This window comes from Megachile rotundata, chromosome 12 (genome assembly GCF_050947335.1).
Source record: "Megachile rotundata isolate GNS110a chromosome 12, iyMegRotu1, whole genome shotgun sequence".
Lineage (NCBI taxonomy): Eukaryota > Metazoa > Arthropoda > Insecta > Hymenoptera > Megachilidae > Megachile > Megachile rotundata.
Window position 1 is genome coordinate 4,671,975 of NC_134994.1, and position 17,686 is coordinate 4,689,660.

At 30.8% G+C, this 17,686-nt stretch overlaps 1 protein-coding gene across 5 annotated transcripts in view; it reads left to right on the forward strand.

The window, feature by feature from the left end:
* Positions 1-17,686, forward strand: part of LOC100880961 (uncharacterized) — a 59,742-nt gene that overhangs the window by 31,366 nt on the left and 10,690 nt on the right. For 4 of the 5 annotated variants that reach the window (XM_076538513.1, XM_076538512.1, XM_076538514.1 and 1 more), the window contains one exon: positions 14,936-15,183. In XM_076538513.1, coding sequence (XP_076394628.1) covers positions 14,938-15,183 — 246 coding nt within the window. In that variant the 5' untranslated portion in view covers positions 14,936-14,937. Of the gene's footprint in view, positions 1-8,273; positions 8,417-14,935; positions 15,184-17,686 lie in introns of all 5 variants that reach the window. The other variant, XM_076538511.1, reaches the window with a different exon arrangement.

The window sequence follows — 17,686 nt, forward strand, 5'->3', positions numbered from 1 at the left end:
GTTATAATATCAAGCTTAGTAAATGTCGTTAAAAATCTGGAGACTTATTAAGATTTATATCTTACAGTTAGTAATATTAAATGTTTTTCTATTTTTTCAAATTAAGACAAATAAAGAATATTTATCTTTCAACATAATCTCCATCTATAATATTTGTGGCATTTTATTATTGACGCACCAGTTCGTCAATACTGTCGAAATTTGATGTATCCTGAAGTCTGAATCATTCGCATACACACACTTTAGCGTCTGTAGTTCAAATATTTCCACACGAAAAGCAATGACGTTTAAAAAAAACAAACAATGTAAAGGATTTTCCAATTACATGCTTATACATTGATGAAATCGACTCACTATTAAGATACCTCATCTCTAAAAATCAATTAATTTTATTTTTAAAAAATAAAATTAACTAAACTAAAATTATTAATGAATTTCTTACAAATAAAGTTAATTTGCCAATTTATTGAAAAATTTATTCAAAATGATTTTATTTGAATTAAAAGAATGAATTAAATAAGTAAAATAATTAATTATATAATTAAAATTATTGTTAACAAATTAATTTTATTTTTAATAGATTACAAAACGATATTCGGTTGTTTGGATTTTGTTAACTGATCTTTTAGCATTTGATTTGCATCGTCAACATATTAAGCGTTTCTGTAATTCCTGCGTTAATTTACTTAAATGTAGTTAATTACGCAAACCTCCGCGCAATTTCTATTTGTTCTACAAGCACTTGTAACAGTAATTTTTTATCTGCCTTTTTCTACTTTTAAGGGAAAATATATGACTTCGCTTTAGCCAGCTTTGATATTTTCGCTTAACGAAACTAATGATAATACACTGCGTAATAGTCGCATTGAGTTCGTTGTTTGCCGTCTTGAATAACAATCAGTATGGTTACTATTAAAATAAGCAATGTTGGCAGAACATTAATGTAAACGTGCATGAATAAAACAGGGTAGACCACTTGCCCACCTCCCTCTACTTCTCTTTTAGATGGAGAGAAGTGGTTTCCCCTACCTAGAGAAAAAAGTTACTTTCTGTTACTAGCTTAGGGAAAAACAGTTACTTTTTGTCGCAAGCTTAGGGAAAAGGAAATACTTTCTGTTCCTAACATTAATAAATAAATTAGTTGCATCATGTTTCTCCATAAATGAATAAGATAAGTTCAGACCATAAATGAATAATTTGGTATAAATATTTGGTATTTAGATACAAATTTAGAATTCAATTAAAAAACAGTAAGATAAAATTTAATAAAAGGCAAATGTTAGAAGTGCTCAATACACTTCTTGTATTACAAAAATTTAAACTTTTTATACTCTCTTTTTTATTTCTGAAGTATATCTAATCAGTTTTTATCAAAATAATTTTACAGTGATTGGAATATATATGTATATTACTGCACCCCTTTGAGGTGTATAAAAAAAATTAGGGTCTGGAAAAGATAATTTCGAATTTGGCAGTAGGAAATTTAGAAATTTTTTATGTTTAAGATTTGGATTTTTAAGAATTGTTAATTATTGAACTTGGGACTTTGGAAAGTGGAGAGTTTTCTAATTTGGCAATTTAGAGATTTTGGAATATGGATATTTGCGGATATAGGAATTGGTGAATTTAAAAAATTGAGAATTTCGAAAATCGGGAATTTGGGAATTAGGGAATTGGGGAATTAGGGAATTTGGGAATTAGGGAATTAGGGAATTAGGGAATTTGGGAATTTGAGGATTTGGGAATTTGGGAATTTGGAGATTTGGGAATTTGGGAATTTGGGAATTTGGGGATTTGGGAATTTGGGGATTTGAGAATTTGGGAATTTGGGAATTTGGGAATTTGGGAATTTGGGAATTAGGAAATGTGGAATTTTATAATTTTGGGAATTTGGGAATCTGGGAATTTGGGAATTTGGGAATTTGGGAATTTGGGAATTTGGGAATTTGGGAATTAGGAAATGTGGAATTTTATAAATTTGGGAATTTGTAAATTGGGAATATGGCAATTTGAGAATTTAGGAGCGCTGAAATATGAGAAATTAAAATCTGGAAAGTTAATATTTCAGTAATACAGAAATTCCGGAATTTATAAAGTTAAAAGTTTTTGAATTCATGAACATCGCAACTTTGAAATTTAACAATTTATGAATTAAGGTATTTTTATTCATTCATTCCTACTTTAAAAAATTAATACTTATCTAAACGAGGAAAAGATAAGCAAATGTCAGTCACATTTTTTAAATTTATCTTACATATTATTTATCCTTGTCTTCTACATATTGCGCACATTGCTTATATTTGAATGTATTAAACCCACTTTTCTTTAATACATCATTATAATGTAGTTAAAATGATAAACATACAACGTATTACCATGTATATCAGCAAGAAGTATGTACCTGATATTGAATATATTTACTTATTTTTAATGTGTTCCATATTGCATATCTACTTTAACAGAAAGATAATAATTTCCCTCAAAAAGGAAAGAAATAAATTCAATGATAAATTGCTTTTAAATTCTACATTGAACATGTTTACAATGAATAATACAAATGTACTGTTTTATAACATACTACACTGTAAAATTGAAGTATTTAAGTAACCTTCTAAAAACATTTTAACATTTAACTAGCCTTTTAACTTTTATTCCTCTTAGAATACTTATATAATTCTTTTAACTATAAAACGCAACAATGTCTTCTGTTTGAAGACACATTTTTAACTGAAACTTAAAAATGTTAACCCTTTGCATTCCTATGCCAAGTGTAACTGAATATCACATTTCTCTTATAAATAATTCAGATAAATAGATTGGTTAAATATACAGGGTGTCTCACAACTCGTGTAACTTCCGGAAAGGGGTGGTAGAGGACGTAATTCTGAATAAGATTTCCTTCTGCAAAAATAGGGTTTATATTTGTCACATACTGCGCACTCTTTCAATACATTTAATTTAGAACCTTTTTCTTGATCTATTTTGTAAATTCCGTAATTGGTAGGTAACAGAAATGGAAGAATGCAAAGGGTTAATATGATAGTCTTCTATAATTAAATATTCTGCACAAACACTTATAAACTTTCTTATTTATCTACTAAAACATTGCAGTGTTTATTATGTAGTAAATATTGGGTACTGTTTCGAATACGGATATTAGGCACTGTACCAAATTGCATATAGTTAGCCTATATTCGCGCGCTGTGATTGGTGTACGTTTTTTCATAATAATTCAAGGACGAAGCTTGAAACTCCATTTTTGCGAAGGAAACGTTCAGATGAGAATCACGTCAGCTATAACTCTTTTCCGAGAGTTACACTAGTTATGAGACACTCTGTATACTTACTGATTTTGATTCAAATTTTCTTCGTAGTTGTATTCTATGTAAAGTAACAACACGTTGACTGCCACAGTAAAGCAGTGCAAAATTTTATTAAGCAATATTTTTATTTTTAGAAAATTTCATTGAATACTTTCACAATGTTTTATGATATTCTAATTAGTTTATATGAGTATATCCGATGAGGTAAGAATACAAATTTTTAATTATACAGGTGATGGATTCATACGAAAATTTGGAAATCACCTACATACGAGGTGCGATCATTAAGTTCTGGGACTGGTCCCGTATGTGCAGATAAAGTCACGTGTTTCAAAGGCTACTATGAATCTTGAATCTCGTTCATCGTGTCAAATCAGCAACCCTTCAGCTTTCATTTCATTTTGGGAATCAAAAAGAAATAACGGGGTTCCAAATCTGATGCATACGGAGAGTGAGGAAGGACGACAATTTTCCATGTTTCTTTTTGTTTTTTTTTTAATGTCCCTCTGTTCCAATTTGAAGTCCATCGTGATTTCGCAAAGGAAAGCGTGTGTATGCTACCATAAACTTGTATAACACAGGATTCAATGAAGATATCGCTTCTAAACTTCGTGCCATACGTCTCGAAGATTGTTATTCTTATGTGCTGCGAGCGCATGTCAATCGTGTCATTCGTTTGATCACAGCAGACACAATCCCGAAACTTGATGATCGCACCTCGTACGTGAAAGTCAAAGTGTTAAAAATAATCCACAAAATAATTAATGCCAGAATAATTAATCAATTCGTAACTTGGTAATTTCCATGAAAGCGTATATCCAGAGGATTAAATTTGAATGACGTGTATCAATTTTTTCCACATACAAATAGAATGTCAGAAACATTTCAAACTGACACATGATGGATTGGTTTCGATGAGATCTTATTGTTTGATCGAAATCATTCCCTGTTTTCTTGTCAACGTCTCGTTGTTTCGCAAAACTTTTCTTTAAATATCGATTCGAGTGTCGGTAAAACCTAACATGAACTCTTGCCTCATTATCTCAGATCAAAAGTAAATATTGTCGATTAAATCAGACATTTGTCCAGTTTTATTACTGATAATGTATGTAAATCTTCATATATTATTTAAATATCGAAGATATGTAATTTTAGTTTTTAATTAAAGCAAAATTTGAAATACCCTTTTTTGTTAATAGAGTAAAGTGTACTAACTTTAACACTGAACTGATATTAATGATGTGATACTAATATGATTTTTATACAAAATATAGATTGATAAGGATTCATAAAAAACATTCCTAATACTTTTTATATATACATTTATTTTTTAACGAGTGTTAATAAATTCGAGCTGCCGATTTATTTTCTTCAATTTGCGAAACTGATGAAAATACATTTGGTTGCGCTTTTTATTGAAAACTTCATGCTTTATAAAGTTAATACAAAATTATTATTGCATGCTACTAATATACTGCTAGTTTCAATCACTATATCAAATGTACTAATTATTTATCAAAATATAATATATTTTGTTACCAACTTTTTATAGTTAAAGATTATTACTAAAGATTAAGAAGTTAATCGTTAGTTTACTTGTAATCTAACTAATTTTAACTAACCTTTAGTTACTTAAAAATTGAATTAAATTGAATATGAATTAATTACAATTGATAACCAAGAGATTAAAATAAATTCGCTAAAACACACAACTAAAGATTAAAATAATCAAAATAGCTATTTTATTGTATTCTAGTAATTCCGCAAACCATTTTTAACGTTTTCTAATATAAAACATACACCCGCTGTAGAATTTTAGGTTAGGTTGCAAGTCATTGTATACTTTACCTTATTTGTCACCGATGATACTTCTTTTACGTTTTATTACCTAAGATTTATGTCAAAATTTTAATGAGTCATTTACGAAATATCGTGCAAGATAAAATGAAACGTTCTGTTTCACGAAAAAGCACGTTTCAATTAATTTACGACTGCCTCTACAAATGCAAATATTTTTGTGAATATTCAAATACGTTTTCAATAAATCAGGCTGTTCGATTCCTTTCAATTTTATTCGACTCTCTGTTTACCAGATTGACTAAAAGTAAAGAATGTGGAAAGAATTTTGCATATCTTCCGCATTCTAAATGCACTGAACACATTCTCTAAAACCTGCACACGATTCAGATTCGAAGTCTTATCTCACCGCTTGAAAAACATTTTTTTATTACCAAAAAGTAATAAATATTTTGTCTGTTTACTCAAAAATCGTCTACAGATACGAAAATAACGGTTTAACTGCAAAGATAAAACGCGGTAGCAAAACCGTCTGATCACCGAACACTGATATAATTCTATCGCTGGGAATATTCACACGAATAATATTTTTCTCACTATGCGAATAAAACTATAACGAGCATCACGCGTGCAATTAGAGAAAAACAGATATTCCTCTATCGTGAATATTCCACCTCCGACGAGAACGCTTACGTACCGAAAGAAACGGCACTTGCTAGGTATAGTTTCATTAAATATTAATCGAAAAACTGAAAATTGCGATTACCGGTGTTCCGAGAGCATTTTGCAAGTATAAGTACGTTATACGTTAATTACAACAGTTTTTTGCAAACTGTAAAGCATAATTGCCGTGCAATGTTCAATAGCGATGGGAATCAGGAAGTAGCTGCTAACGGTTACTAAAAAAGGGTAGCTGTAATTAATTTCGTAGATAATTGTATACCTTGACCTTCGTTTATAGAGTACTCGTGTGTTGGATCTTCATAATTGCGTAAGAGATACAATGCTGTTGTCAATAATTGAATGTATTTACGGAGATTATGTATTTAATTACTTTTTGTTATTTTTATCGCCAGGTTTTTTTGTTTCTTTAGTATTAGCCTTCGTAACAGTATACTGTGATTATGAAGATTTTATGTAGTTTTAAATATTTGTATTGTATTGCAAAATTAGGAATTATCTGATTTATGTGCTCGTTAAGTGGCATGGGTATTTCCTTTGTTTTTCAACTTATTAGACACATACAATTTTCTTGTATTTATAGGTTTCATTGGTATAATTTGAGCGTAGATTAGGTTAGTTTACTTTAATGTACCTTATTGGTTCTCTTTAAAAAGAGAGCACTTGCGTGGTAATTCCTTTCATTTTGTTCGATTAGGTTAGTATAATTGTATGACCATAGTTTCGGTTGGTATAATTATTTGAGATTAGCCTATTATAATTATATGAGTGTTAGCATAATTGTTTAAACGTAGGGTATGTTAAGCATAATCGCTTATTTTAATTAATAATATTATGTTAGGCATAATCGCTTATTTGAATTAATAATCATAAGTAAATGTATAAACTTTTGATAACTTGTATATCTTTAAAAAGTGTGCATAGTATTGATTGTCTACTATGATCAGATTATGGATTATATTTTATATATTTATTTTAGTTATTTAGTTATTATGTTTTATATTTTTTACATTTATTTTAGATGGCATACATTTAAAATAATGATTACAGTAAAGCATTATTGTAATGTATCTCAGTGAATTAAAAAGTGTATAAACTATCATATTTCGCAATTTGCAAACATAAGATTTAAGAATGTGGAAAATTTAAAAGTTAAAATAATACAGACAATTAATACAGAATAATACAGAAAATTTGCAATAATACAGACTTAGACATTTCAAAATAGAAAAATTTGAAAATTTAACAACTTGGGATTTTCAAATTTCGGTGATTTGGATATTTTTAAATCAATAGATGTTGAGGTTTAGAAAATAGATAAATTAGAAAATCTTGAAATTTACAAGCGGGTAAAATTGAAAAATTAGAAATTTTAAAGATAAGAAATTCTAAAATATGAAAGTTCAGAAACTTTGATATTTAGAAATTTGGTTTTGAAAATTTAGAATTATGGACATTTAAAAATATGAAAACTTGAAGATTTGATAATTTAGAAATGTAAAAGTGTAGAGATTTGAATATTAGGAAATTTGAAAATTTAGAAACATGGGAATTTGAAAATTTTCAAGTTTAGAAATTTGCAAATTAGAACTTCAGAAATTACGAGATTTGAAAATTTTAACATTCAAAAATTTAGAAATATAAATATCTTAGACTCTTTAATAACATAAATGTGTAAATTTCGGAATTAATGAATATCGAAATGCTTGGATGAATCAACTTAAAAAATATTTAGATTTGATATTCAGACTCGAATAATATCTGGAGGCTCGAAAACACAGAAATTTAGAAATGTATTTATTTCAAAGGTACCAAAAGAGTGTGTAAATTTCAAAACTGAAGCATTCAAAAATAAAATCAGTACTTTCCTCAAGGCAACTGACATTTTACCCTAACGTACATACCAATATAGTGATGAAAACAAACGTAGTCCAATGATAAATAGCGAGCTAAACTCAGCAGCTCTTCAAATGTGATTACCAAAATATGTTTATATCCATTGACATTTACCACCACTGACGTCAATGTACCATCAAACGGCAATAACATTTACTCAAGCAATTATTCCATGATTGACACCTGCAGTTCCATTAAACAGCCTTCAAGAACTATACTTAAATGTTCGAGATACAATTTTCCACATCTTTCGATCTAGAATAATATTCTTCGACTGTTATCAACTTCTCTTTCCAATTTCCTTATCGCGATTCTGTGAGTATCACGCGTCCTCTGATATCTCCGCTTCCATTCCGAATGCATCAGCAGCGTAAATCAGAATTAATTTTTCTCGTACACGCTGCTGTCTCAGCAACAGCACGTGCAAGTGTAAAAAAAGATACACGAGATAATCAACTGCATTCAGCGAACATGTAAATGTGACAATTTTACGTATATCTTGCGAGCAAACATATTTGTGACGGGAGAGATGAGTTTCAGAAATACTCCCGCTATCTTTATGATTTCTGTTATCAGATGTAATCCCGAGTATAAAGATGTAACTCTGTGGCTCGCGGATAGATGCGTCCTCATTTTAGTCGTCCGGGAAGCGTGACGCATAACAAAGTACTAATTACCTGGTGTCCAAGTGTCGTATTAGGATATGGACGAGATCAACGGTAATTCCACAGATAATCTTTCATTCATCGTTAAGATCACACGCGATCGAAACGATTTATCGTCACTTTGTATTTATACAACCCGCAAAAGCTGTTTCGAGTTAGGAGTCATCGCTCGACCTCATCGTTTCGCATTTACTTTACGATAATTATATTTAATGAACTTCTTTCATTAAATTCTATTTCTTCTTAGTTTACTCTTCATTCATTTTGTACGAAGTTGTGCGTTGTTTTAAATTATGTGAATTGAACTTTGAACGAAATATGAATATATAAGGAATAGGTTATTAGAATTTATTGAGAAATAATGATTAGAAAATAATTGTTGGAGTAAAGATTAGAAAGTAATTGCTAGAGTAATTATTACAAAATTATTAGTAGAACAGTTGTCAGAAAATAATTACAGTAATTATTGGAAAATTATTATTAGGACAGTTGTTAGAAAATAATTATTAGAACTATTATTAGAAAGTAATTGGTAGAACTATTATTCGAAAATAATTGTTACAGTAATTATCATAACTATTAGAATGCTGTAAATAACGAACGGTTCAGAATTCAAGTACTTATTCGAAAATCGGTGACATTGAATCACAATTTGAAATAAAATTTTACTTTTAATGAAATTCATTACTGTCTACTTCTAAAGACCTGGTTTTATCTGAAATTTGTATACAAATCTTTATACGTGACTAAATAACTTTTTATTCGAAGTAAATGCAATCATCTTTTACTTTTTTTGCGGTACACTTGGAATAACAATGAAATCATTAACATTTAATTTAAATTCAGTACTGTTCTCTGTATAAACACTATACATTAATAGCATTGTATTAACCGAACGAATTTATGTTAACCTAACGTCACGAAATCCTCGATTCAAGGAAACAATATTTGCCCTATTGAAGAACTTGCAAATTATATCTCCATCATACGTATTGATTTTGTGATCAGTTAAAAATAGAATCGCGCGTTATTTTAATCCTCCACTCGTATTTTTACAGCACACACAGTATTTATATTCTCCAAGCTATTTTTATACGCTATTTGTCCGTAATTGCGAACTCTCGACTTTTGTAGGCAAACATTGGCCAGTTTCTATTGTAGGACATCGTCCTCTTTCGCAAATGGACGCGTTAATATTTTATCGCTCCTTTATTTCTCTACTGTCACGCAATGGGACACGTAAAAGTGACATATGTCGAGCATGTTATTACTATTGTTGAGATGGCCTACCTTCGCCATGTATGATCATTCACGCGTAACATACTTTTCTCGGTGCCGAACGAATATTTATAGACTTTTACTCGGTGCGAGCATATTTCTTTTGTACTAAAAACAAACGTTGCCGATCGATTTATATTTCTTTGTGTTTGTACATACGTTACCTCCCGTTGATTGTGCTCGTCGCTACAGAACATCGGAGTTTGTTTGAAAGTCGTTTGTAATTAACCCATGAATATTTTACGAGGAACATGAGAGTATTAAGACGAACACGAGTGGAAAACATTTGTATACAAGATGTGTTGAAACAAAAGCTTATTTTAAAAACTACGTGACCTTTTTTAATGAAGACGTCTATGTGGGAGGATAATGGGCAATGTTAATGGATAACAGTTTTTGAGTAACTTTTTTTATGTTAAAATGATATTAATACTAAATAGAGGAAATGAACATGTGTTTTTAATATTTTAATTTTGTTTTTATGTTGTTTTATACTTTAGAAAACTTTAGGCACTTAGGAACTTCAGAAATTTCAGAAATTTAAAAAATTTTAAAAACTTCAGAAACGTTAAAAATGTTATGAATATCAGAAACTGTAGACATTTTAGAAATATGAAAATTTAAAATTTGCAAATGTTGAAATTTTCTGACCGACACATAGTACTACATAAAAGTATAAGAATTAAAATCTGTCACACTTGTTAGCTAAAATCACCTAAAACACAGAAACGTTGAGAAAATGCTTAAAATTAAAAAATTCTATGACGCTAAATAATATCTTTGATATTTTGATCCGATAATAAATGTCCAGATAGCAAAAATAAACACGTGTTTTACCGGATATTTTTTCCTCGGAACTTATTATTTATTTATTCGTGTTATTCTCGATTTCATTCTGTGCCACATTTGATGGCACCCAATGGCGAATCATTTTGTTCGACTGACCCACTTTTACAAATGGATTTCGTCTTTTTTCTATCAAAGATATGGGCACGTTAATGACCTAACGTCGTTAATATTCATCAACTTCTATTCCCTATTGCGAGTAAAAATGTATCAAAACTTCAAAGAGACAGTGCGTATTTTGTCAAAGAAATTCTAATGTCAAATGAGACGTAATTTATAGTTCGTTACATAAGTATCAGGTTTTATTTTGATACATTTTAATTGCTTTCAAACTTTAAATATTTTTTTAATTTAAATTTAATTTTTTTAATTTAAGTTTTACTTTTCGAATTTCAAAATTGTTTAAAAATTTACAGCTCCAAAATTTAGAACTAATTATGATTAGCATTAAATGTACTCTTAAATTTATTTAACTTTTTAAATTCAAAATTTGTTAAACATAAATTCAAATTTGACTTATTTTAGTTTTAACTTGAAATTTGATGATTGTAATAAAAGAAATGTAGGAAAAATCTTGTATTTACGTTTTTACTATCTATCAAATTAGAAACTGTATTCATTCACAATTTTTTACAGTACGTGTACCTTGTGACCTTGTGAACTTAATTGAGTAATTATAAAAGTCCTTTTATAATTAAAATTTCCTTTTTATTTAATACTATAATTATTATAATACTATAATACTATATCTAATACTACTATTATACTATGTATTACTATGTTATAATACTATTAATACTGTTACAATTACTATATTTACTATTACTATACTACTACATTTAATACTATAATGTACACAATAATTTTTTTAGTTAAATTCCTAAATTCCTAAATTTTCTTAAATTTAGTTTATCGAAATTCTTGTCGAGTAATAATTCTGGGAATACCTCACACTCAGTTTCCCGCGAATTTGTCAGAGAATTCTGCAAACGTTCAGAGCCGATATAACACAAGTTCAGAGTTCTCCTTGCGTGTCATCGCGTATCTCACAGATCGATATCGTGCAGCTAGAAATAAAGTACGTGGCAATATCCTTACCGCGGTTATATATAGTGGCATTTTCTAAAACTGACCAATGCCGTGAATAGCCGTCGTTCTACGTACGCGTACGTCAATTTAATCGAGACGGGAAAACGGTAAATTATCTACAAATAGACCTTGGCTACATTTAAAGACTTATCGTATCACGAGGAGATACGAATTTTGAAAATTACACTTCATTATACAGAAGTTTTTGAAAAATGTTTTATTAGAAAACATTATTTATGTTTACTTTCAATATGTCAGTATTTATTTAATTAGCAGCCATTATAGGGGAAAATATTTTCTTATCGTGCATTTTGAGATAACAAATCTATGAATTTGAAACTTTTAAATTTCCAAATTTTTGGATTTCTTAATTCACAAATTATTTCATTTCTAAATTCTAATAGATCTAATTATCTAATTTCCGCATTTTGGAATTTGTAGATTTCCAAATTTCCAAATTTCTAAATTTCCAACTTTCCAAATCTTTAAATTTCTACGTTTCTAAATTTCTAAATTTCCAAATTACTAAATTTCTAAATTTCTAAATTTCTAAATTTCTAAATTTCTAAATTTCTAAATTTCTAAATTTCTAAATTTCTAAATTTCTAAATTTCTAAATTTCTAAATTTCTAAATTTCTAAATTTCCAAATTTCCAAATTTCTAGATTTTTGAATATCCAATTTTTCTTACTTCTGAGCTCCTGCATTTTTACTCTCCCGAATTTCCAAATCAACAGTAAAAATGATCAATTCTCTGATGTTCTAATTCAAATATTCAAGTACCTAAATATTTTAGTTCTCAATTTTGAAATTCCTTATCTTCCAAATTTTCAAACACCCAAATTCTTAACTTATAGAAGCCTCTGAACATGCAAAATTTGTGAATGTAAAAAATTTGCATCTTCACTTTGAAACTTGATAAATTTAAGAATTTAGGAAATTTGTCAATTTAAGAACTTGAAGTTTACAAAATTATTGAATTTTTATAGTTAATCATCATATAAATTAATGACCCGACCTTCCTTGTAGATTTATCTTTAATTACAGGAAGCCTACATTTATCCTTCCAGTATTCATTTACGAAAAAGTTGAGAACCGCTATCTTAGCAACGTGTCTAACTAGTCATACCGGTCATCGATAACCTGTTCGATACTAAGTATAGCGATCAAAGTTTATTGAAAATTAATACAACATTGATCTTTCAGCAAACTGCACTAGAAGTTCTTTTCGTTTTTCGAAGACTGCAATAAAAGCATACAAAATTTCCCTGCACTTGTTTTAAAAATCGAAGGGTTACATACGTTTGCTTAATCTTACGTTAGTCAGTCAGTCAGTCAGTCAGTCAGTCAGTGGGAAAGGGTTTTTATAATAATAGTGATGTTTAATGATCAATTATATTTACAAGATTTAATTTGAAACAAGACTTTAAAAACAAATAAATAATAGATAATACTTAAATTAACTTATAAAATTCTTCATTTTGACGAAAGTTAACATACACTTTGGCAAAAGCTTCTTAATAACTGTGGTAACTGGTAATAAGAAATCTAAGATCCACCATTTTTACAAATTTCGTAGAAACCAGAAAACGAAATATAATTCCGTAAACCTCTACCAGTTTGCTAAGAGTAAAAAACACAGCTTATTTCAATACTTTCACAAAGTTTTCAGTGTTAATACCCATTGCCTCTTTTTGTCATCTGTTGTTAATCATGTTACGACCGTTTATAATCAAAGACTCGAACCCTACTTTAAGAAAGACCGATGTTATACAGTCCCTGATCATCGAATTAGGATCACGTACGAAAATTTCACTTTTATGGCTATGACATTATGTCATGCATGGAAAGTTTGCTTAGGTCATGCAAATTATTGATAACTATATTTGCTACTTTTGCGATAATATGGAAAAGAAACCATGTTCTTTCCGAAATTCCCAAATCTTTATTTACTTAAATCCCTATATCTTCAAATCTCAGTATTCCTAAATTTCTGTATCTTTCAATTCATCAAGAAATCTTTACATCACCAAATGCCTATATCCCCAAATCCCCACATTCTCAAATTCCTACATCTTCAAGTTCCTACATCCCCAAATCCCCACATTTTCAAATTCCTACATCCCCACATTCTCAAATCTCCACATCGCCAAATCCCTACATCCCTTTAGGAGTTGGTGAGTGAATAAAAAATGTCTAAGTCTTTACTGATCAAGACGGAGCGAATCTTCATTTTAAAGGATAAGGTGCTAAGCGCGAAGGTTTGTTAAGAACTGCCCTCTGCACCCTTGATGCGTTTTCTCGACACCTCTTACATCCCTTGGTGGGAGTGTCTTCCAAACGACAAATTTGGCAATGCAGCGGGATTTCCCGGTGACCACTTACCGCTCCCCTGCACGGTCAGGGACCGCCAGGCCCGGAACCGTGGTCCCTTCGGAAATCCCCGGTTTATGATGCCGTACGTAGCTATTGAGACCGTTGACGAAAAACTACAAAACATGCCTCGAGAAAATCTAACGGTATCCTCAAAAATAGCCGTTTTGATCGTATACATCGTAAACCGTGCTGGCCTTTTGCACTTACAATGATCGCTTAAAAATCACGAAGCCAGCCGCTACAATCCCCAAGTCCCCACATTTCCACATCCCCACATCTCCAAATTCCCACATCCCCAAATTCCCACATTACCAAATCCACACAGCTCCAATTCCCACATTTCCTAATTCCCACATTCCCCAACTCCCACATTTCGCGATTTCACGTATCCTAATTTCCGCATATTCTAATTCCACATTCCCCAAATCCATATATCCCCAAATCCCCACATCCACACATCCCCAAATCCTTAAATCCCCAAATCTCCACATCACCAATTCTTCACATCTCTAAATACCCACATCCCCAAACCTCTACACCCCCAAATTGCTAAATTTCTAAATTCTTAAACCCTAAAATCGTTACATCCTCAAATATGTACATTCCCAGATTCCTAAATCTTGAAATTCCCAAATTTCCAAATCCTCAACTCCCTGGACCTCCAAATTGCTAAATTGCTAAATTTCCAAATACCCAAATCCTTAAAGCTCCAAGTTCCCACACCACCAAATTCTAAAATTCCCCCAAATTTTTTAAAGTAAATAATTTTGTGAATGTTCCCTTAGGATCAGTAGTATACATCCAACACTTATCAACCTTTTCCATTTTATATTATTTCTCATACCATGATTTAATTTTACCTTTAAGCGAAATATTATTTTGCCAATAATTCAACAAGAAAAAATATATTATTATCCTATTACTCAGTCTCATAACTTATTCAGTACTCCTTGAAATAATAATCTGTACTATTTATGATTCCAGCAATGTCCTTGGAGGAATCGCGACGTTCTCAGCGTCCGTACAGGTACGGAATGGTTCTGCTTTGTATCGGGGCGCTGATAAACTGGCTGGGCCTCGCGGAGAACTATGTTGAGCCGGTACGATATGTTGGTGTTGCTTGCATAATCGCAGGAGCTCTTCTTATATGTGCCGCAATGTGCTGTTGGCTGCACGCACCGCCAAGTGCAACAATGCACACGCAACACATAAATCATCCGATCACGGCACAGGTAAGACTTCGTCGCATTTTTCTTTTTCTAAGCCGTCGACAACGGTAAATTGTCCGCCGGAGGTGTTGCAGCCCGATAACGTAGACTTGTCGGTCAATAACACAGAAATTTACCGTTCACCTGTTTTTTGCTACGTAATACCGTACGTAGCATCTTATGACGGAAAGAGTCAAATCTGTTTTGCGCGTTATTATGATACGGACATGACTAACATTTATTATAGTATAATATCGTAGATTTTGCGAATGAAATCCTGGAACCTAGCTGAAGGGGCAAAACATTAGGTCTTACTCTCTAGTTCAAACGCTAACCGGGGTGGCTACAATTGTCGTTCCTTATTTTTAATATTATATCAGGATGGTTCAAAAAGAATTTTTTGCTCTCTCACACTTTTCACAAATTTAGTATATGGTCTGAAAAAATTTGGTCGAAGTTTGAGCTCAAAAATTTTAATTTAAGAGGCTGGTCGTATATTCAGCAATATCTCCAACCAAATACAAGTCAACGCCGAACAAACTGAATTGGCTAGACCTCACCCTCTAATTCGAAAGCTAACTGCAGATTGGTCACAATTATCACTCCTTACTTTTAATAATATATCAGAATGATTTAAAAATAGTTTTCTGTTCTCTCTCACTTTCTACAAATTTAGTATGTGGTCTTGCCAAAGCTTTAGCTCAAAAATTTAATTTAAAAGGTTGATTGTATATTTAGCAACATCTCTAACCAAACTCAAGTCAACGCTAAAAAACAGAATTGGAAACTAACCTTCCTCATATAATTAACATACCTATCTACATATAACTGATTATACACTGGAACATTGGAAGCTATTGTGCTGTGTTTGAGAGAAAAAGAGAAAAGTACGAAACCGTATAATTTTCATAGATCGTTCGAATGTCACGAAATTGATCAGTGATCAACTGCATCGGTGACCTTTTTGTCGATGAAATCGAAATTGATCATGCTGAACGTGCGAAAGATTCTATGACACTAAATCTTTAATCCCGGTAGGGAAATTTAAGACGATTTGTTTGTCGTCATAGAGGAAGATGATACGGGGAATAGAGATAATAGCCTGCAGTCTGAACAGATGTTTTCGCGGAAGCAGCAATTAATCCGTGTTTCATACGAAGAATAAAATTAGACGGAACTATTAAGCTTATCCACTACTAGGCTGCCTCGGGAAATTTGCGAAAAAAGCGATAAATAAACGTTTTCGAGAATTAACTGATTATTATACTGATCACTTGCGTCATTGGAAAACATAAAGACGCTATATTTATTTGTGAGAGTGAGTTATTAAATCGCGTGGCTCGCGTGTGCTTTATCGAGAGGTAATCTGTATTTCTAAATTCTTGTATGCTTATTACAGCCACGTATTTATATTTTTTTTTTATATAAATTTTAAACTGTGCATGCTTCCTTTCAGATTCTACATCTCAATACCGTATGATCGTACATTCATATCGCAATTTTTGTATTCTTAAATCAATATATATCCTTTATTCCTACATCGTAATACTTCCAAATAACAGCTTACTTCTGTAAATTTTTTATATATTTAAATATCTATGTTTCTATTTATCTAGATTATTCCCTTTGTCTGGATTACTTAAAAATAATCCTGTCTATCTAGGTTTCTTTATATAAATATAAATCCCTAAGTTTCTACGTTCCACTTTTTATCTTTAAAAGAAATCTAACCCCAAATTTGTAGATTTTTAGATTGATAAATTAGATATTAATGATAACAGATATTAATCTAATATAATTAGATCAATTAGATCACTGTATGCCATATATCCTGAAATCGATATCCAAAAATCCTGATATACCTACATACTGATATTGTACTTAGATCCCGATATCTCTAGATTCTTACACCCCAGAGCTTGATATCACTAGATCTTAATTTTCCAATATTTCAATATTCCTCGATCCCGACATTCCAATGACTCAATATCCCTAGATATTTTTAAATGTCGATATTTCAATAACTGAATATCCCTAGATATGGATATTCCAATACCCCGATATTCTTCGATCTTAATTTCCCAATATCTCGAGCTGAGGTTCCTACACTTTGATATTTCAATATCTCTAGACCTTAATATTCCAATATCTTAATATTCCTAGATGTCAATATTCCGATACCTCGATATTCCCAAATCTTAATTTTCCAATATTTCAATACTCCTCAATCCCGACATTCTAATGTCACAATATCCCTAGATTTTGGTCTTTCAATATATCGATATTTCTGAATCCCGATATTCCAATATCTGAATATCCCTAGATTTTAATACTGAAATACGTCGATATTTCAATACCTTAATTTTCCAATATCTATTTTAATATTCCAATATCTCGATATCCCTGAATATTGATATTTTAATATCTCAGTATGCCCCCATATAATGCGTCCATATGCCCATAATTTTTAGTCTTGGTTCCTAAAATTGAAGGCCAATGGTTAATCCTCTCCTCCGCATTTGTTCTT